At 40.2% G+C, this 22,451-nt stretch overlaps 1 protein-coding gene across 2 annotated transcripts in view; it reads left to right on the forward strand.

The window, feature by feature from the left end:
* Nucleotides 1–22,451, forward strand: part of Aadat (aminoadipate aminotransferase) — a 39,835-nt gene that overhangs the window by 11,683 nt on the left and 5,701 nt on the right. For both annotated transcript variants that reach the window (XM_006509397.4, NM_011834.2), the window contains exons 4-10: nt 1,007–1,081; nt 9,046–9,255; nt 11,851–11,916; nt 14,141–14,223; nt 14,674–14,770; nt 17,049–17,110; nt 18,202–18,266. In XM_006509397.4, the coding sequence (XP_006509460.1) occupies nt 1,007–1,081; nt 9,046–9,255; nt 11,851–11,916; nt 14,141–14,223; nt 14,674–14,770; nt 17,049–17,110; nt 18,202–18,266 (658 nt within the window). The remainder of the gene's footprint in view (nt 1–1,006; nt 1,082–9,045; nt 9,256–11,850; nt 11,917–14,140; nt 14,224–14,673; nt 14,771–17,048; nt 17,111–18,201; nt 18,267–22,451) is intronic.

Below are 22,451 nucleotides of genomic sequence, written 5' to 3' on the forward strand. Positions count from 1 at the left end.
TCTCTCTCTCTCTTTCTCTCTCTGCCTCCCTCCCTCCCTCCCTCTTCCTTCTTCTCCACCTCCTCTTCCTCCCCCTCTTCCTCTTCACAGTCCACCTCATGTTCCAGGAGTCTTCCAGTTTGCTAAAAGGCTCCAGTTGTCACTTATCCCCTATATACACCTGGTCATCATGGAAGCCTTTCCTGAGTTCTCTGAAGGCTCAAATCCTGCAATGAGATGTCCATATTGGGCACCTGACCCAACATCACTTGCTACTGATCTTGCCTTCTCTATTTAGATAATTACCTGATTAGCATCTAGCTCTCCCAGAGGATCAGCAACCTCATGAGAGTAAGAACCTGGCCATCTTGCCAAGGATTTTTATTTCCAGTACTCTTCCCTGGTCTGATTCAGAGTTGATAACTAACGCATTTTTCTTTTTTTTTTCTTTTTTTTTTTTTTTAAAGATTTATTTATTTATTTATTACATGTAAGTACACTGTAGCTGTCTTCAGACCCTCCAGAAGAGGGAGTCAGATCTCATTACGGATGGTTGTGAGCCACCATGTGGTTGCTGGGATTTGAACTTCGGACCTTTGGAAGAGCAGTCGGGTGCTCTTACCCACTGAGCCATCTCACCAGCCCAACTAACGCATTTTTCAAGCAGTAAAAGGAACAGATGAATTTTAGGAGCCAAACCAGATATGTTCTTTTTTTTTTTTTTTTTTTTTTTTTAACCCTACAATGGGGGTTAACCAACTGGTCCACAGCAAAATCCAGACTGTTAGCTAAGATGATAAATAAAGTTTTATTGGCACTCAATTTACTTACACATTGCCACTGCTCTCTCACAATAGAGCCAGAAATAAGCAGCTGCAAGAGAAGCACTGTTTGGATCACAAAGTAGGCATTGCCTGGCCCTTACTGAAAAATGTGCAACTCTTCTCTGGATCCTGGAAGTACAAAAGAAAAGATATTCTAAGAATGTAGCCATTCTGTCTGAGCTAACCTATGCTTCTTTTGTTAGGCATTTGAAATGCTCATCAATCCTGGAGACACTATCCTGGTCAATGAACCACTGTTTCCAGGAACCCTTTATGCTGTAAGTACATACTTTTACATAACAGCAAGTTCTTACAACCCTTTAGACTGTCTATCACCTCAAAGACTAGCTTTTAAAATGATTTCTTCCTTTGCAATAAAGCTTAATAGTGTCATATTTTAAAATGTGTGTAGTTTATTATCATATGAACAGCTATTTGGTCTTCAATCTTTCAAACTTTGAAAGTAGATAGTAAAGTCACTTTCATTATAATTTATCATTATGCTTGATTTTGTGTGACAACTAAATTCTGGGTCTGTGCTGTGTTATTAGTCATATTAACCTCACAACACTAAAGTCAAATGTGCTGTTTTTTGTTTTGTTTTGTTTTGTTTTTAAGAAAATAAAAACTGTGCTCCTTTGAAAAGCAGTTTAGGAAACTGGGGAGATGACCTGGTGATTTAAATGTTAGTTGTGCAAGAAGAGAACAAGAGTTCAGATGCCCAAGAATCCAAGGAAATTCTGGTGGGGGTGAGGCCTTCCTGCAGTTCCCAACTAGAAGGCAGAGCCAGGGAATCCCCAGGGCAAGCTGGCTATCAAGACTACATGTGAGAACTCTGGATTTGATTAAATCATCCTGCCTTCATAAATAAGGTGGAAGACTGATGGAGGATGATTTCCCACATCAACCTTGGACCTACACATACACACATTTACGTGTATTCACACACACATGTGCATTCACACACAAATGTGCACCCCAACACCTGCAACACACACACTCAAAAACAGGTGGCAGGGAAGGAAGAACAAGTAAAAAAAGCAGAGTCTGTACTAAATTGCTCTTAGAGAATCTTTGGTGTCCTCCAGTTCTGTGACGTTATCAGGAAGCTTGTACATATTTTTAATGACTTACTCTCAACAGCAATAGACTGCTACTATCTTACAGTCATAAGATTAAGGAGTGGAGGGACTGTGTGTTTCCATTCCTTAGGACCAAGCAGAAATGATCACATTTGTGTTGCAGGAAATACAGTTATATCTATAGCACCGTGGTATGCTTTGAAACATTTAGGACAGGAGTTGTGACGAAGGCAAAGAGAGGGTGAAGGATAGGTAAAATTTTTAAATTAGAAACTTTAAGTGAATGGGCTTATTTTGGTTAAACATATTTAGTGTGATCTGGTTGTTTTGGATCATACTATTAAGTTAACCTGTGGTTGAGCTTCAGATAAAAGTGTTGGTGATTGCATGTGAGTGTGCTGTGAATCACTTGCCATTTGTGCCTGTGGAACTTAGTGACATCAAATACTACATTGTTTATAGGAGAGATATCTTCCTATTCTATGCTTATGGTATAACTTGATATGTGAAATGTTATATGCTATAAAGTGCACTTCCATTTCCAAAGATTAAAGCTTTATGCCATTTTTTCTTTGCATTCACAGCAATATGAAGATATAAACAAACAAAACACAACCTGTCTGCAACAAATTAAAATATGTTATCTTCATCTGTAACCCAGAGACTCTTAAAAGGTGTATGAGACACACTGAACATGCCCCAGTTTGTGTGTAGGATAAAATTTAAGAGTGGCAGTTTTTTTCTAACTCCACTTATTCCCAAATAATTGAGATAGAGACCTATAGATTTATTCAACAAGCTTTAAGCACAACAATTGAACAAATAGTCTTAACCCTCTATGCTATCTTAGCCATTTCTCAGCAACACATCCTGGGTTGCTTGCATTTAGTGTCTCCTCGGCTTGCTATGTTGTAGCTGTCTGTGCTCAGAGAACTCCAATGGTGACTCGTTCCCATGCCCGACTTCAAGGTGATCTCCTTCTCCTCCTCCTCCTTCTTTTTGTTCCACACCTGCCTTGTGGCCCTTCTTCTGGACACTCATCTGCCTTGTGGTGAACGTGTTCCCCTGGGTGGGATCAGAAGTCCAGCATTCCTGTTTTCTCTGCATATACACTGGCCATTCTGCCTTTTATTAACCATTCAGAGATAATTGGGGAACATTCCTTACACTGCATAAGTACAGAATTTCTTCAAAATTCATGACAATGCACATGTCCAGACTGTAACTAGATCTCAGGTCACAGAAATCAGCAGCTGAATACAGTAGTGCACAAGACCTGCCTACAACCTCCTATTTCTTCTTTTAAGATGAAAGGAGTATTTCTACACGTTTACAAAGGAATATTTCTCCTATTTCTACAATCTTTCCATTTCTTCTTTAAAGAGGAAAAGAATGTGTGCTAGAATTATGCCATATAAAATCCACATCTAGTTTCTTACTGTTTTACATCAATCATGACTTAATTTACAAAAACTTGTTTTGTCATTGCCAAGTAACTAAGTAGAACCGTGTTATTTGTCAAGTCACTACAACTCTAAACCAATGTGTTATGTAGGGAATTTCTACTCCAATGTTAAGGCAGTGAAACTGCATATACAGGAAGTGGGAGTTGTCTGCCCCACCACTGACTATTACATTGGGCATTCCATTTTAGGATGGATATGTTCACAAATTGGAGCATAGACAGGGAGGTGCAACTGGGATTAATAGATAGTTCAAAGCTATCCAGTGATACAATGAATGGTTGTAAGAAGTGTGGCACTTTTTCCCCTCAAAGAAGCATGAGAATTGTCCTCATCATATAGAATAATTACATCTACTTGCCCATGTTGTTAGGGTGGTTTAAATGTAGGAAACTATTGCTTTTTGTTAAAAACAGACTTAAAAATACACCTTATTATACAATATATCTTGATTATAGCTTCCCTTCCCTCTACTCCTCCCAGTTCTTCCCCACCTCCCCTCCTCTCTCTTTCTGTCTCTATTAGAAAAAAAAGGCTTCTAAGAGATAACAACCAAATAATACAAAATAAAACATAATAAGATAAAGCAAAAATTTAATATGGAAGTTGGATACAGTTCAGTAGGAGGAGAAGAGTACCAAGAGCAGGCAAAAGAGTCTGTGATTAACTCTTTTTCACAGTCAGGAGTTTAAAAAAAAAAAAAACCTAAGCCAATAGTGGTAATATATTTGCAGAGGACCTGGTGTACCATGTAGGCCCTATGCTTGCTGTCTCAGTCTGTGAGCTCATATGTACCTTGCTTAGTTGACTAAGAGGACCACGTTCTCCTGATGTTCTTCATGAACTCTGACTCATACAATCTTTCTACCTCCTCTTCCAAAGGATTCTCTGACCTTTTGGGGGAGAGATTTGACAGACACCTCCAATTTAGACTTGATTCCAGGTCTACATGTAGGTCTCTCTCTGCATCTGTGAAGGAAATTATTTCAACTCATATTAAAAACTATCTAATCAGTCTGTGCCTGGAGCTGATCCTGTGCTACAGCACTCCATACCCAAATACTGTTGGAAGAGAGCTGGTCTCCCAGGAGTGCCAACACACCTGTGAACACAGGTAAGACCACCACTTCTGCTCCTGTAGACCTCAGGACAAAGTAGCTGAGGATCAGCCTGGGACGGGATCCTTCTGGTTTCTGTCTGTGCCCTGAGCTGAGCCTGTGCCACAATGCTCCATAACCAAATACCATCTGGAGAGAGCTGACCTGCCAGGAGTACACACACACCTGCAAAGACCATCACATCTTATCTAATTCCTGGACCAAGAGGGACCATCCCAGAGTCATAAGGACACAGGAACCAAGGTAAAGATGGTGACAGGATACTTGCAGTGTCTGTCTGTACCCCAGAGCTGACCCTGTGCCACAGCTTTCCATACCCAAATACCTCCCTGAGAGAACTGGTCTCCCAGGAGCACTGACACACAGGCTTGCAGGAGGGACAAGCCACAGTCAGAGACAGCAAGACCAGCTAATACCAGAGATAACCAGATGGTGAGAAGCAAAGGCAAGAACATAAGAATCAGAAAGCAAGGCTACTCTGCATCATCAGAAATCAGTTCTCCAACCACAGAGAGCCTTGGATACCCCAACACACCAGAAAAGCAAGACTCTGATTTAAAATCACATCTCATGAGAGTGATAAATGACTTTAAGAAGGAAATACATGACTCCCTTAAAGAAATACAGGAGAACATAGATAAACAGGTAGAAGCCCTTAAAGAGGAAACACAAAAATCCCTTAAAGAATTACAGGTAAACACAACCAAACAGGTGACAGAACTGCACAAAACCATCCAGGACCTAAAACTGGAAATAGAAACAATAAATAAATCACAAATAGAGACAACTGTGGAGATAGAAAACCTAGGAGAGAGATCAAGAGTCATAGGTGCAAGCATCACCAACAGAATACAAGAGATAGAAGAGAGAATCTCAGGTGCAGAAGATACCATAGAAAACATTAACACAACAGTCAAAGAAAATGCAAAATGCAAAACACTCCTAACCCAGAACATCCAGGCAATCCAGGACACAATGAGAAGACCAAACCTAAAGATAATAGGTATAGAAGAGAGTGAAGATCCCAACTTAAAGGGCCAGTAAATATCTTCAACAAAATTATAGAAGAAAACTTCCCTAACCTAAAGAACAAGATACCCATGAATATACAAGAAGCCTACAGAACTCCAAATAGACTGGACCGGAAAAGAAATTCCTCCCCTCATATAATAATCAGAACACCAAATGCACAAAACAAAGAAAGAATATTAAAAGCAGTAAAGGGGAAAGGTCAAGTAACATATAAAGGCAGGCCTATCAGAATTACACCAGACTTCTCACCAGAGACAAGGAAAGCTAGAAGATCCTGGGCAGATGTCATACAGACCCTAAGAGAACACAAATGCCAGCTCAGGCTACTATACCAAGCAAAACTCTCAATTACCATAGATGGAAGAACCAAGATATTCCATGATAAAAACAAATTTACACAATATCTTTCCACAAATCCAGAACTACAAAGGATAACAGATGAAAAATGCCAACACAGAAGAGAAACTACACCCTAGAAAAAGCAAGGAAGTAACCTTTCAACAAACCCAAAAGAAGATAGCCACACAAACATAAAAATAATATCAAAAGTAACAGGAAGAAATAATCACTATTCCTTAATATTTCTTAACATGGACTCAACTTCCCAATAAAAAGATATAGACTAACACACTGGATACATAAACAAGACCCAGAATTTTGCTGCATACAGTAACCACACCTCAGTGACAAAGATAGACACTACCTCAGAGAACAAACCTGGAAAATGATTTTCCAAGCAAATGGTCCCAAGAAACAAGCTGGAATAGCCATTCTAATATCTAATAAAATCAACTTTCAACCAAAAGTTGTCAAAAAGGATAAAGAAGGACACTTCATACTCATCAAAGGAAAAATATACCAAGATGAACTCTCATTCTGAACATCTATATTCCAAAAGTAAGGCACCCACATTCATAAAAGAAACTTTATTAAGGCTCAAAGCACACATTGCACCTCACACAATAAGAGTGGGAGAATTCCGGGGGTGGGAAGGTGGCACGGGGAAGGAAAAGGTGTATCAGTCATTCCCTCCCAAGTGGTTTGACCATCGCCAGTCACTCCCCACGCCAAACCACCGCCCTCTGCTCCGTGCACGGTGTGGGCGATGTTCCGGCTCTCCCGATGCCGAGGTGGTTGGGATTTGTGCTGGGGAGGGGAGAGAGGTGTTGGAGAGTTGTCCCAGGGCGACAGGCGCCCCCCTGCTCACTTGGGTTGGCTTTGCCCTGTGCGTGCACTTGTGGACGGGGTTTGGAAAAAAAGAAAAAAGAAAAAAAGAAAAAAAAAAAACAAGAGTGGGAGAATTCAACACTCCACCCTCATAAATGGAGAGATCATGGAAACACAAACTAAACAGAGTCACATTGAAACTAACAGAAGTTATGAAACAAAGGGATTTAACATACCTATAGAACATTTCATCTTAAAACAAAAGAATATACCTTCTTCTCAGCACCTCACAGTACCTTCTCCAAAATTGACCATATAGTTGGTCACAAAACAGGCCTCAACAGATACAAGAAGATTGAAATAATCCCATGTATCCTATCAGGTTACCACGGACTAAGGCTGATTTCAATAGCAATAAAAACAACAGAAAGCCCAAATACACAAGGAAACTGAACTACTCAATGATGACTTGGTCAAGGAAGAAATTAAAAAAAAAAAATTAAAGACTTTAGAATTTAATGAAAATGAAGGCACAACATACCCAAATTTATGGGACACAATGAAAGTGGTGCTCAGCTCCAAAAAGAAACTGGAGAGAGCACACACTAGCAGCTTAACAGCACACCTCAAAGCTCTAGAACAAAAAGTAGCAAATACACCCAAGAGGAGTAGACAGCAGGAAATAATCAAACTCAGGGATGAAATCAACCAAGTAGAAACAAACAGAACTATACAAAGAATCAACAAAACAAAGAACTGGTTCTTTGATAAAATTAACAAGATAGATTAACCCTTAGCCAAACTAACCAGAGGGCATAGAGACAGTACCCAAATTAACAAAATCAGAAATGAAAAGGGAGACATAACAACAGAAACTGAGGAAATTCTAAAAATCATCAGATCCTAATAAATGTCTATATTCAATAAAACTAGAAAATCTGGATGAAATGGACAATTTTCTAAACAGATACCAAATACCAAGGTTAAATCAGGGTCAGTTAAACCATTCCCCCTTAAGAGATAGAAACAGTGAGTAAAAGTCTCCCAGTCAAAAAAAAAAAAAAAAAAAAGCCCAGGACCTTCAAAGAAGACCTAATACCAATACTCTTCCAACTATTCCACAAAATAGAAACAGAAAGAACAGTACCCAATCCATCCTATGAGGCCACAGTTACACTGTGTATTCTCCCTTGGAGATGGAACGGTTTCTGTCTAATCAGGAACCTGTCACAATTTCTTTTCATAGAGACCTTCACAAGAGATTTTTTTTTTCTACTCCTATCATTTGTAATGTTCCAAATAGATTTTTAAAACTGGTTGAATGCGTATTACTTTTAGCTTCAGACGATATCATGTATATTTAAGAGGCATTTAACTATTATAAATTAGTTTGATGACTTACAAAAATGTAAATACTGAGTTGTATAATTTAAAATAAATTTTCTTAGTTTAATTTTTTTAAAAAAACTATCTAATTATTAACATTACCAATCTGCCTTGAGGTATATAATGTCTAATGTTGATTTTCAGCCTGATTGGCTTGACAATTCATTCTCCTCTCTCTCTTCACTCCCTCCCTCCCTCTCTCTGTCCCTATCCCTCTCTCCCTCTATCTCTTCTTCTCTCTTCCCCTATTCCTTACCTCTGCCTCTCTCCATCTCCCTCTTTCTCTCCTCCTGACCACCATGATATGAGTTGTTCTGTTCCTCTATTCTCTCCCTGTCACAATGGATTGATATCTCTGTAACCATGAATGACCATATAGAAATTTGTCCTTCCTTAAATAGTTTTGTTCAGGTACTTTGTCATAGCACTGCAAAATGCGTATGATGTTACCCGTAATTGCCCATAGGAGCTGGTAAATCAATTCTATCTCTTGTAAGACAATTCAGTAAGAAGGGGCAAGGCTCAAGTGCTGGCAGCTAGTATGCTTTATGTCACCAGCACCAGCACAAGGCTACTGCAGCTTGCTCTATGGCATCTTTCTTCCAAGCCTTAACTTCACAGAAGCACCCTATGTTCAGAACATTGCCAGACAACCAAGAGCTGGAATTTTAAGGATTATGTGTAGGAAAAAAAAGAGCCCATCATTGCTGCTCACCTTTTGTGAACCAGAATAAGACATGCATTGACCAAGTTTAGCATAAATGAGGCAAAGAAATTCAAGCCTGAGAATAAACAGGAGCTATTGCTGACCTCAGAGGAATAAGAGGATTACAATATACAGCTCACTCTTCCAAAGTACTTGTTTACATGTTTAAGGGCATGAGCAGAACAGTTCTTCATAAAAACAAAACAAAAAAAAAAAACTTTATAAAGAAACTGGGGCTTGTATTTTGGAATCATGCTACATTCTTGGGTTTTCTTTTATTCTCCACAGATGAAACCACTAGGCTGCAACATTATTAATGTCCCCAGTGATGAGCATGGGATTATTCCAGAGGGTCTCAAAAAAATCCTTTCCCAGTGGAAACCAGAAGATTCCAAGGATCCCACAAAAAAGACTCCAAAATTTCTGTATACTGTACCAAATGGCAACAACCCTACAGGCAACTCCTTGACAGGTGACCGCAAGAAGGAAATCTATGAGGTAATTACAAGAGGGTGACCAGAATGTGTTCTGGTTTCTTGTTTACCTTTTTGAAGAGTCTTAAATTCATATTGCTTTTCTTACTACCCCTTTAATTTCAGGAAAGATACTTTTTAATAAAAAAGACTCATTCATCTATATCAGGGTTCCAACTAATGTGATACGTAATAAATTGCCACATCTTTTGTCTCTGAAACTTATTTTTCCTTAATTGGTATTTTAATACATGAAAAATGACATTCTTAGGAACATGTTATGAGAACACATTTGATTTTCATTCTTGGATATCTGTGTTTGCACTGTCCTTTAAGCTTGCTTTGTCTGTCTGTCACCCTTTATCATTTCAGGCTGGAAAGAATCTTGAGTCTTTTAAAACATAATTTCCAAGATCTCTGGAAGTAGCTATGCGGTCTCATATTTTTTTTGCAATTTTTAATGTAAAGGATATATGGAGCTATACATAAATCTGAAAAAAAAGAATAAAACAAATATGCCTTCTGTAAAGTCTTGCTGCTGGACCTAAGTGAGTCCCTAACCTTTCCCTGCAAATTGTTTTTAAAATAAGTGTTAAGCCCCCATTTAACGACCTGGAAACCTAACTGTATGCATTGAAATCACAGCCAGATTTCAACCAGTTTGCTTTACTTGGAAAATATAAAGGTTCAAGATATTGTTTTGATATTTATATACAATTTTATATAGTCCCCAGCGTAGTGTTTTATAAAATAGCAGCAAGGTACAAAACAGCAGGAGGGAGTATCTCAGGCCTAGTATAAAAGGGAGTGTATTTGGGGTAAGGGGAGGAGACATGGAGAAGGGCTAGAGGCAGAGAAAGGGGGACAGAAGGACAGAAAGAGAGGAGAGAGGAAGGGAGGAAGGAGCAGACCTGGGACAAATGGGGATGAGAGAGGCGGAGGTTGGGAGAGGGAGAGAAGAGGTGGAGAGAGATAGAAGGAAAGAGAGAGGGAAGGAAGGGGAAGGGCAGAGGAACGGGGAGAGGAAAAAGGAGAGGGAGAGAGGGAGGAGTAGCCAAGTAGTCCTTATAAGTTAGGTTGCCTAGCACCTTGAACAAGCTGTTGCTAGGTAACTGTTGGATTGATGGGCAGAGCCTACAGGAATTGCTAACACCCAGGGTTCTGTCCTGAGTTCTGTGTACTATCCAAAAATTCCCCTAACATACCATTGTCCAATGCCATCATTATAAATTTCATTTTTCCTTAAGATGATTTCCGTCTTTGTCAGCTCCATCTCTTCCCTGAACTCCAACTTGTGAGTCATTGTGCTATCTCCATAGATGTCCAATAGCATTTCAAACTTAACCTGGCCTAAATAGAACTCCTGGCTTTTCCCTAGCCCCAGTCATAAACCTCTCATGTACAACCAACCCCTTCAAGTTCTTTAGCCTCATAAATAATGTTCATGAACAGTTACCTTCATTTTTCTTGTTCTATTCTCTCTTCTCCCCTGTTAACCCATCCTGTGGACTCTACCGTCAAGATTTTCTAGGTTTATCCTTTTGCTCCACTATTACCCCAACCCCACTTCCTATACCACTGCCTGTCCACACTCTATGATAATTGTTGCATTTGCTCAGAGTGTCTAACAGGCCACTGTGTTTCAAGTCAATCAGTCCTAGCCCCTGCTGTATGGTAAATGTCAGATTTGTGGCTTTCCAAATCCTGAATGATTCTCCTTTTCCCTCTCCCTCCCTCCCTCCCTCTCTGTCTTTCTGTCTCTCTCTGTATCTTTCTGTCTCTCTCTCCTGCATCCCAAATGTCAAAGCCATATTGTACTCTTCTGTCTCTTAGCCCTCCCAAGATTTTGTTCACCCCACAATCTCTGCTTTCATTCATCCCTCTGTCCTCAGTCTAGAATCCTTCTTCTTAATATTTGCACAGCTATTTTATTCTGATCATTTTGAGTTCTAATCTTACCTTGTTGGGAAGAGCTCCACAGAGGTTTCCCCTGAGTAACTATAACCATCAGGACCAAAGCAACTAGGGGAGGAAAGGATTTATTTGGTTTAAGCTTGTTTCCACATCACAGTTTGTCCCCAAAGGAAGTCAGGGCAGGAAATCAAGCAGGACAGGAACTCAGAGGCCATGGAGGGGTGCTGCTTACTGGAGCTCCCTGTGGCTTGCTCAGCCTGCTTTCTTATATAACCCAGGATCACCAGCCCAGGGATGTAACCACGCACAATGGACTGGGCCCTTCCACATCATTCACTAATTTAAAATCTGCCTTACAGCTGGATGTTATGAAATCATTTCTCAACTGAGGTTTCCTCCTTTCAGATAACTCTAGCATGTGTCAAGTTGACATAAGACTAGTCAGCAAGTGATAGTGTCACTTGCCTTCAGATGTGACCACTATAAAATTGGACAATATTTAGTTACCCGACCAATTTGTTCAATTCTGTCTTCTATGGGAAAAAGAACCTTTAGTATCTCATTCGTAGCCACCCTCGATGTTTGGAATAAGAGGAACTCACTAGTTCATGAATGAATAAATGAATAAGAACATAGAACTGCGATTCCTAATGATCTTCATTTTAAATAGCTCTTAAGAAATTAATACATTGCTTTAACCTTTCAGCTTGCAAGAAAATATGATTTCCTCATAATAGAAGATGACCCTTACTATTTTCTTCAGTTTAGCAAGGTATGTGATGCTGTGGGCTTACACCACTGTCAACAGATCATTTGTTGTGAGTTATTAGTTGCATTGGACGCTGACCTGGCTTGAGTCAAAGCTTTCTGCTCTCATGGTGAACTTAGATAAATACTGAGTTCTCTCTAGTTTTTCAGTCTTCCTGTTTTTCCCAGTTTTCTTTTTTGTATAAATGCTTGGTCTAGAAGTTACTTTTAGGATCTCTAGTTCTCTGAGACGTGCATTTAGAAAAGCAGAACCAATCAGGCTGGTGGTGCTGAACTCCAAATCGTAAGTCATAATACCTCAGACATCAAATGGGGAACATGGCATGGGTCTCGTCTTGTGTTTCAACTTCAGCCTAGTAATGGTAATTGACTAGAATGAGGGCTGAGGGGACTGAGGTGGTGTTCAGGCTGAAGGAGAAGTACCACTGTGTTCACTCAGTACTCTGCATAGATAGAGAAAGCACGGCAGCCACAGAGGTACATCCTTGTCACGTGCTCTGGACCTTATCTGGAGGATTGTGAGTTTTTAAAGTTCTCCTCGATATATGTGTGTTGAATAATTTAAAAAAAAAAAAAAAAAAAAAAAAACACTTGTTCCTTTTCCCAGCGCTGCACTCTTGGCCGGACCCCTCCCCTCTCCGGGAACTGAAGTCGCTCCCTCAGCCCCTCATAGCTAGCTTCGCCAAGCCTCCATCCATCCTGGCCACCCTCTTTCTCCTTTTGCCCACCGTAGCGCCTTGGATGGAAAACATCAGACAGTTTTATTAATTTTAAAACTAGCCAGATAACTAGCCAGATAACTCAATGGTATGGTGAAGACTTTCGTGCCCTAATCTTACCAACTAGCTCCCTCCATCTAACTTGGCCCCGACTTGGCAGAGAGATACAAACTCTAGGAGCCCCAAGACCTACATGTCTGCTGCTTCTTCCTCCCTCTAAAACCTGGTCTGAAAACAATTTTTTTCTGCATTCCTTCTCTTCCTCTTGGGACACAGAAGTTCCACCTTTTTCCTTGTGCCCAGCAATTGGTTCTGCCTCCTTTAGTGACACAATCTAGAACCAGTTAGGGAATCAACACCTCCCTCTACATATGTGTATGCTACATTTCCTGATAATCACTTTCTAGCAGGCCATAGCACTAGTGCATGCCCTCAGGACTCTAGACATCCATCCTGAAAGTAGATTTCCATCCACTGAGAAGACACAAAACTTGCTGCTTTGCTGCATAGTTTTGCAGAGCATGATTTGCCCTGCCCTCCCACCCTGAGTGTGACTATGAACCCCTTTCGAACTTGACCTTACATTTGAAGAAATTCTTAGTGTCCATTTGCAGCATTAACTAAATTTCTCACCTGCATTCACATCAGTTTTTATCTTTCTAGTCAATTCCAAGGATCAACCCAAAATAGTGCTGGTCATCTTGAAAGAACTTTTCATCTTATCTGAAATTATTTCTGCAGTGTAGGGGGTTGGTCTGGTGCTACTTGTATTTAAATGCTAAGTACTGGCTTCCAACATCTGGTTGCCCTTCCCAGGAGCAGATCCTCACATACACCAAGTGATGCTATGTAAACCTAGCTTCTCAATTTAACTGGTCAATAAAAGGCTGGAACCTGCGAGTGGGCAGTGGAGGGAGAAAGGTGGCACTTGAAGAGCAAGAGAGGGGTCTCAGGAAAAACCAAAGGGAGAAGAAGAAAGGGCACTGAGAGTGGAGGAGGCCTCCATTCGAGGAGTTAGACCATAAGCATTGGCCAGGAAAAATAACAAGTAACAAGGGACATATGGCTGGGAAATGAATTAGAATAGCTCCAAACCTGCCTAATCCAGGCTTCTGGCTTGCAAATAAAATATCTGGATTGTGTGTCTGTTATATGGGCTAGCTAGAATTTATAATTCCTTTACACTCCTAAGTCTTTCCTCTGGATGTAAAATAATATTAAATTTCAATCCCAGGGAGGCAAAGAAGGCCTGTTTGAAGTTTCTCCGAATTCAGTAATGTCATCCTGAGCAAATAATGAAACCTTTGTGGGCATATTTAGCAAAGAAACCCCAAGGTCAGGAAGACACTAGTAAAAGAACACAGGCTTCACAGGTCTTATAGCCTAGACAAGGGTAAGATGTAACTGTATGTGCCCAGTCTATGCCTGTTTGCCCTCGTCCATGCTATGCAATGTAACCTTATGGTGATCAGCATTTGCAAACCAACAGTGGTTTTCTTCCTCTTTCAGCCTTGGGAGCCAACTTTTCTCTCCATGGATGTTGATGGGAGAGTCATCAGAGCTGACACCTTTTCAAAAACCGTCTCCTCAGGGTAAGGCTTGTGTCTCAAACTCAATGCCAGCCTCAAAGCTTTTAGTTCAAGGAATTCTCCTCTTATAAAAAGCTTGTATTCTACTTGCCTGAAAATCCATTTAATCATTAATAGGCATGTGGGTATTTCACTCTCTTTATTATTTTCCAGTGTTCAAAGATGTTTGGCTATTATTCTAAGTTGTAGGAAGAGGATAAATATTCTGGAAGCTTATGTTAGAATACTATGTTTAGACAGTCTTAATGATATGTGCATTGTTTTTTTATCATATATACTTAAATTTAAATGTTTTTTTTCTTTTTAAGTAAGAAGTACATACTTTGATTAGAATATGTAAGACATCAAGATATCTTTGCCCCTGAGCCATCTCTCTTCTGGTGGAATCAGCAAAGCTATTGACATTAGTTGTTTTTTCAGGGTTGGAATAACACCTTTTCTCTGTCTGCATAGGTTGAGAGTAGGGTTTATGACTGGCCCTAAGACCTTGATACAGAATATTGTTCTCCACACACAAGTCTCATCAGTACATGCCTGTACTCTCTCACAGGTAAGCACAATTAAGGATTTTTTTTTTCCTTAGCAAAATCAGTAAGCAAATATGATTAGCTTAACCTGACAGGGAAGAAAAATCAAATGCTGAATCTCCATTTCTGAAACAGAATTAGATCAGCATCAGAGGCTTAATCTAAGGAACAAATGAGAAATCATTTAAGCTAGTGTCTTGATATTGCCTGTCCAGAGTCCTTACGAATCAGAGTGTATCATCTGGGTCTCAGAGAGAATACTAAAATTCAGTCAATTAATAAACATTTTTTATAAAAGTGTAGAGCTAAACAAGATAGAACTGATTTCATGAAGTAACTCAAATTACATTGTGTTGTGTAAGACCCCAACTCAATGTGTTTCTTAGACCCCTAGAAATGAAGCCCAGCATGGAGTTCTTTGTTCTTTCGCCTTCAGCCTGAGAGATGAGCTGTAATTCACCATCCCCTTTTTTACGATGTTTACTCAGCTTCCCCATTCTTTGTGGTCTTATCCTCCTCTCACTTTACAGTTTATTCTTTAAAAGCCCTCAGCTGTAACTGCTGGGGTTCGATCTTCTCTGCCCCTGTGTGGGTTACGAGCTTGGCCTCAGCATGCTGATTCCTGAATAAACCTCGTGCGATATTGCATCAGGAATGGTTTCTCTCGAGTTATTGGGGCATCGGCTCATCCCGGGACTTGAGCAAGGGTCTCCCCAAAATGGGGGTCTTTCAGTTGGAATTTATAGTGATGTGAAGAAACTGGGCTTTTTAGTGTCTTCTGGCCCCTGTTCCTCAGCTGCTCTTTAAGCCATTCATCATTAAGCATTTTAATTAAAGTAAAGTTTAGTATGGAGATTGAGTAGATTTCCTCACAAGCTTTGGAAAGTATTGGATTTGGACATGATTGTGATCTTGAGCTTTAGATCCTGTGTATGTGCTTGTATGTGTTCATGCATGTGTATAAGTGTGGAGATGGGTGAGCATCCATGTGTGCACATGTGTGTACAGATCCCAGGTCGGCTTCACACGTCTTCTTTACTGGCTTTCCATGTTATGTTGGGGGACAGCCTCTCATTGAACCTGGAGCTTACCTATTTAATTACCTGGCTGTGTGAGCGGGCCCTTGGATCCTCCTGTGACTACCTCCCCAGTGCTGGGATGGCAGGTTCCGGCTACTGTGCCTGGCTTTTAAACTGGATAATCTGAATTGGGTCCTTTCATGAGCACTGCAAGCTCTTTACCTACTGAACCATATCCTCAGCCATCAAAATGAAAAGTTTATACCTCAAGGATGCTTGCTTTATATTGCACAATCTATAAAGTGTAAATGTCTAGTATATAACCAAATAAGGAACTTTTCCCCATATTTTTAGATCTTGTCAGCAAAATTTTGTCACATCATTTAGAGCTCCACCATATTAAATAAAAAATTTATCTCCACATTTAATATGGAATATACCTGTCATAAACATCTTGAGGCCTAAGTCTATAACTTAGTGGTTCAGTACATGCTTAGCAGTGATTTGGTCTTGGGCTTGATCCCTCACACTAACAAAAAGGAAAGAAAAACAAATATGTATGTACTCAAATTTACAGAGGCATTATACTCCAGTAGTCAATATCGTGGATCTGGAGCTGGAAAATCTGTCTTGGAATCCAAGTTCTATGATCAGTTCCTTGAGATAAAGAAAATTCACCTTTGTGTTTCAGTTTCTTTATCAGTAGAGCAGAACTAACATCCCTTAAGGTTCAGGTAGACATATCTGTTAATATGTTATATATATTAGAACCTGGCATATAAGAAAGCTTTGTATTCAAGGAGGCTTTTTGTTTCCTTTGTTTGACTGACTGATTGATTGTGTGTGTGTGTGTGTGTGTGTGTGTGTGTGTGTGTGTGTGTGTGTGTGTGTGTGTGTGAACAAGGCCAGAGGTCAGCATCAGGTGTTTTGTTTTGTTGTAAGACAAAATCTCCCCCTGAACCTGCAGCCTGCTGGCCCCAGACCCCTGACCTCCATCACTGAAGTTATAAATGCAGAGCATCTGTGCTCAGCTTCTTGCAAAGATGCCTGGGTGTGAACTCAGGCCCTCAGGCTTATGCAGAAAGCACGTTAGCACCTGAGCCTGCCTACCATTGTCATTCTGGTTTTTAATTAAAGTTTACTGAAGTCACCAATATGACCTAGACTCCTTGTTGGTCTCCTATGTGTTTACATATAAGCAAAACCAAACTTCTGTGTTTACAAAGTACATACTCAGTTTTGAGAATGAACCATGACATTACTTCTCTTCTGTCTCTTTCAGCTCATGATACTACAGCTTCTACACCAATGGGGAGAAGAGGGTTTCCTGGCTCATATTGACAGGTAGTGAGTCAGTTGTTAAAATTTTTGTGAGCAAAAAAGGGGCCCAGAATATAGAATACAAACCATCCAGAATACTGATTTATTTATTATTCTTCCTTCCTTTTTAAAGATATATATTTTTAGTTTGTGTGTATGGGTGTTTGCCTGTACTTATGTCTGTGTACTACACACCTGGTGCCTGTGGGGGCCAGGAGACATTGGTCCCCTGGAGCCAGAGGTAACAGACTATTATAAACTAGCTATTAGGTGATTATAAGCTGCTAAATCCCTGTACATGCTAAAACCCTGGTCCTCTGGAATAGTAACAACTATTCTGAGCCATCTCTGTATCCCCTTTATTCCTTCTTCAATGTCCAAAAATCACACAAACGAAATAGGCATTTTATTTTACTTGCTTTTCACATAGAAAGTCTTCTCAGCAGCATTCAAAGTCATTCAACCTGACCTCTTGTCCCCCTATCCCCACCCAGACACCACAGTGAACCAAGTTCTCTAGGTTAGAGTTCACTGTTTTAGCTGAAAAGCTAGACAAACAAACATGTTATTTGATAATCAGCAAAGGACACGGGTTGGGAAGTGGTTCAAGTAGGAATGACTGAAAGCACACTCTGGTGGTATAATGAGACCAGTCCTGAATCATTTTTGTTATGTAAATGTGGTGTTTCCCAGGCCACTTATAAGCATGCAGTAATAGGGTCACCTCTTTCCCAGATCAGTGACTCAGCATTCCAGTCCCTCTGACCTCGTGTTCTCCTAACCCTAAAAAATGACAGTTCCTTATGTCAACTAAACATAAGGGGCTGCCACGCTACATGTAAATTCCATATTTTACATAGAAATAAACTCTGCTACATTGATTTTTAGACCTTGATTTCTCTATAGTAAAGGGGAAATGGTTCTTTTGTTTTTTGTTTTTATAAGTTTTGCAGCACACACCTTAAAGCAATCAACGCAGTATTCTTCCATGAAGCACTTAAAGCAAAAAAAACGAATTCTTACAGAATTCCAAAGCTGGAGTTCCGAGTTTTTCTGTGTCTCTGGTCAGTGTTCTGGACACAACGATCCTGACCCTTGTCATTGCCTTCTTCTAGAACTATTGATTTCTACAAGAACCAGAGGGATTCCATATTGGCAGCTGCAGACAAGTGGTTACGTGGTAAGTGAGGAGCATATGATCTTCATATAAACAATGGCGTCTCTAGAGCTGATGACAGTGTGTGGTCAGTCCTGGTGTGGAGAGACGGCAGTGTAAGCACGTTCTGGCCAAGGAAAGGTTGCCCTACGATGGTCTCACAAGAACCTCATTGTCAACCCTTGAGTTCTATCATCTCTACCATCTGCCACAAGATGTTTTTTCTTTAAGACAGGGTCTCATATAGCCCAGGCTGGCCTTGAACTTCTGATCCTCTTGCCCCCATTTGCAACGTGCTGAAATTGCAGATTTGTGCTACCACATCCACTTTAGAGGTATTGGCAATGAAACCTGGGAACTCAAAGCAAATACTCAATTAAGCAGAGCTGTAGTGTCAACCCCAGATTTTGTGGTTCTAAGAAAAAAACTCAGTCAAAAAATTAACCAGCAATAATACCTGCAGTAATATTACCTGAATAAAACCCATCTTCAAAAACTTTCAGCAATTATTATTAGTGTTATGAAATATAATGTCTGTGGGGGGGGGTACCTGGTGAGCCCATGCCAAGGTGCCCCCTGAGAAATCATGCCACTGTGTAACCAATCTGGTATAAAGGAAGTTTATTTGGGGGAAAGGAGAGGAATGACAGCCCGGATAAGGGGTAGAAGCAGAGCAAATAAAGGGGAGACAGAGAAGGACAGGTAGAAGAACAGAAAAGAACAGATAGATACCAGCCAGGAACACGTGGGAACAGGGAGAGAGAAAGAATGAGAACTGGAATATCCAACAGTCCTTTTATATGTCTCACCTGGCGGCGGCAGGTAATGGCTACAGCTGATGATGTACCTCATTACTAGTTCCCTGGGAGGGGCCTAGCCGAATCACCTGTGGGCTAAGGATAGTTGTTTCAAATTTTTGCTCCCAAAATAGTCTGCTTATAACTAAAAATGAATTTAAATAAATAGTATAGTATTGTAAGGGTCGGAAAATCGATGAAGGAAGACCCCAGTCTCAGATAATATGCAAAAACAAAGAGTAAATATTCTGCAGAAACAGCCAGCATGGGGGGAGGGGTCAACCATTCTCCAAAATGGCTACCCCAGACAAAGGTATGCAGGCCTTCTTATAGGGAACTGGGGGAAATGTCTAGAAGGATCAGATAATCTAAAATTTCATTGGTGGATGCTAGGGGATGCTATTTCACAGCTGATCAGTTGTTTTCATTCCTATGTCATGATGTTCAATCATATGTGATCAGTGGTCTGCATTCTTATGTGACGAATGTTCAACCCTGTGATGAAATAGGGCTTCCCAGTACTGATGGCCCATTCTGAGATAAGATATTTCCCCATCTTTGTGGTTATCTCCAGGCTGCTCTTTGGGAGAGGGTTTTATGATATTGCTCTGGATTTTATGGTCTGTTTCTAGAGCTGGTGTCTTATGACCTAGTTTCTGGGTCTGTTCCTGAAGCCTCACCGCCTTTTTTTTTTTTTAAATCAGGCTTGGTCCTCAAAATAGAGACAAAATAGAGATAAATGGAGTCTAGTGGGGTTTATATTGTCCTTTCAGTATAATTTAAGATTCTTAAATTCATTAAAATCCCTCACCTTCTATTCATTAGCCAAAAGTATTTGTTTGATGTTTTCTATTGTTATTTTTAATTTGGGATGCTTTTTATTATTTTTTTTAAAAATCAGATAAATCACCCAGCTTTAATTATAACGTTAAAAGTGCATTTGGTGAGAAGACTAATTAGTCAAAAATATCAATGTCCTGTGTCTGTCATATATCATTCTCTGTAAAGTCTTCATTAAAAATAGAATTGTTATCTGTATGATAAGAGTGATTTTTCTACCACTCTGTATAAGAGTGATGACAAAAAATATTAATGGCAAATTTTTTTAAGTAATTTACTCAAAATACATGTCCTTTTCCCTTAGTTTTTTTCTATCATAATACACACAAAGCTTGAAGATGAATCAACAATTCTTGGATTTAAGTACTTTTATCCTAAATAATTAAATTTCTATAAAAATTAATCCATCTGAGCACACAAACTTTACATAAGCAAAAGGATTTATGAAACCCAATGAGACACTGTAAACAATTGAAGAAGTAAAGTTAAACTTATAACAGTCCTTTGTCTTTGGTGTGAGTCTGTGAAAGAGACACTGAATTTCTGCTACATATGCAACTAGAGCCATGAATCCCACCATGTGTTTTCTTTGGTTGGTGGTTTAGTCCCAAGGATCTCTGGGGGTACTGGTCAGTTCATATTGTTGTTCCTCCTGAGGGGCTGCAAACCCCTTCAGCTCCTTGGGTACTTTCTCTAGCTCCTTCATTGGGGACCCTGTGCTCTGTCCAATGGATAGCTGTGAGCATCCACTTCTGTATGTGTCAAGCACTGGCATAGTCTCACAAGAGACAGCTGTATCAGGGTCCTGTCAGCAAGCACTTGTTGGCATCCACAATAGTGTCTTGGTTTGGTGGTTGTATATGGAATGGATCCCCAGGTGGGGCAGTCTCTGGATGGTCATTCTTTCAGTCTCTGCTCCACACTTTGTCTCTGTAGCTCCTTCCATGGGTATTTTATTCCCACTTCTTTTTTGTTTGTTTGTTTTTTTATTTGTTCGTTTGTTTGTTTTTCAAGACAGGGTTTCTCTGTGTAGCTCTGGCTGTCCTGGAACTCTCTTTGTAGACCAGGCTGGCCTCGAACTCAGAAATCTGCCTGCCTCTGCCTCCCAAGTGTTGGGATTAAAGGCGTGCACCACTACCATCTGGCTTGTTCCCACTTTTTTTTTAATTAGGTATTTTCTTCATTTACATTTCCAATGCTATCCCAAAAGTCCCCCATACCCTCCGCCCCCCACTCCCCTACCCACCCACTCCCACTTCTTGGCCCTGGTGTTCCCCTGTACTGAGGCATATAAAGTTTGCAAGACCAAGGGGCCTCTCTTTCCACTGATGGCCGACTAGGCCATCTTCTGATGCATATGCAGCTAAAGACATGAGCTCCAGGGGGTACTGGTTAGTTCATATTGTTGTTCTACCTATAGGGTTGCAGACCCCTTTAGCTCCTTGGGTACTTTCTCTAGCTCCTCCATTGGGGGCCCTGTGATCGATCCAATAGCTGACTGTGAGCATCCACTTCTGTGTTTGCTAGGCTCCGGCATAGCCTCACAAGAGACAGCTATATCAGGGTCCTTTCAGCAAAATCTTGCTAGTGTGTACAATGGTGTCAGCGTTTGGAGGCTGATAAAACCATCCAGTGGAAAAAAAGAGCATTTTTAACAAATGGTGCTGGCACAACTGGCGGTTATCATGTAGAAAAATGTGAATTGATCCATTCCTATCTCCTTGTACTAAGTCCAAATCTAAGTGGATCAAGGAACTCCACATAAAACCAGAGACAGTGAAACTTATAGAGGAGAAAGTGGGGGAAAGCCTCGAAGATATGGGCACAGGGGAAAAATTCCTGAATAGAACATCAATGGCTTGTGCTATAAGATCAAGAATCTACAAATGGGACCTCATAAAATTGCAAAGCTTCTGTAAGGCAAAAGACACTGTCAATAAGACAAAAAGGCCACCAACAGATTGGGAAAGGATCTTTACCTGTCCTAAATCAGATAGGGGACTAATATCCAATATATATAAAGAACTCAAGAAGGTGGACTCCAGAAAATCAAATTAAAATACCCCATTAAAAACTGGGGCTCAGAGCTAAACAAAGAATTGTTCCCACTTCTAAGAAGCATTGAAGTATCCACATTTTAGTCTTCCTTCTTCTTGAGTTTCATGTGTTTTGCGAATTGTGTCTTGGGTATTCCGAGCTTCTAGGCTAATATCCACTTATCAGCGAGTGCATATTATGTGTGTTCTTTTGTGATTGGGTTACCTGACTCAGGATGATATCCTCCAGATCCATCCATTTGCCTAAGAATTTCATAAATGCATTGTTTTTAATAGCTGTGTAGTACTCCATGGAGTAAACCAAACAACAACAACAAAAAGCATTTCTTTTAAAGACTGGTGAGGAAGTGACACTTACATATCTTGCTGGCCTGGCACTGGCTCAAATGAACAATTCAGAACACAGAAAACATAATATTTATGGGTTGTCCCAACACTGGGAACATCGATTTGGGGGTGTCATCAAATCATATTTTTGACATGTTTCCACTGAAACTCTGTAAAAGTGCTTATAC

This window comes from Mus musculus, chromosome 8 (genome assembly GCF_000001635.26).
Source record: "Mus musculus strain C57BL/6J chromosome 8, GRCm38.p6 C57BL/6J".
In the NCBI taxonomy this organism is placed as follows: Eukaryota; Metazoa; Chordata; class Mammalia; order Rodentia; family Muridae; genus Mus; species Mus musculus.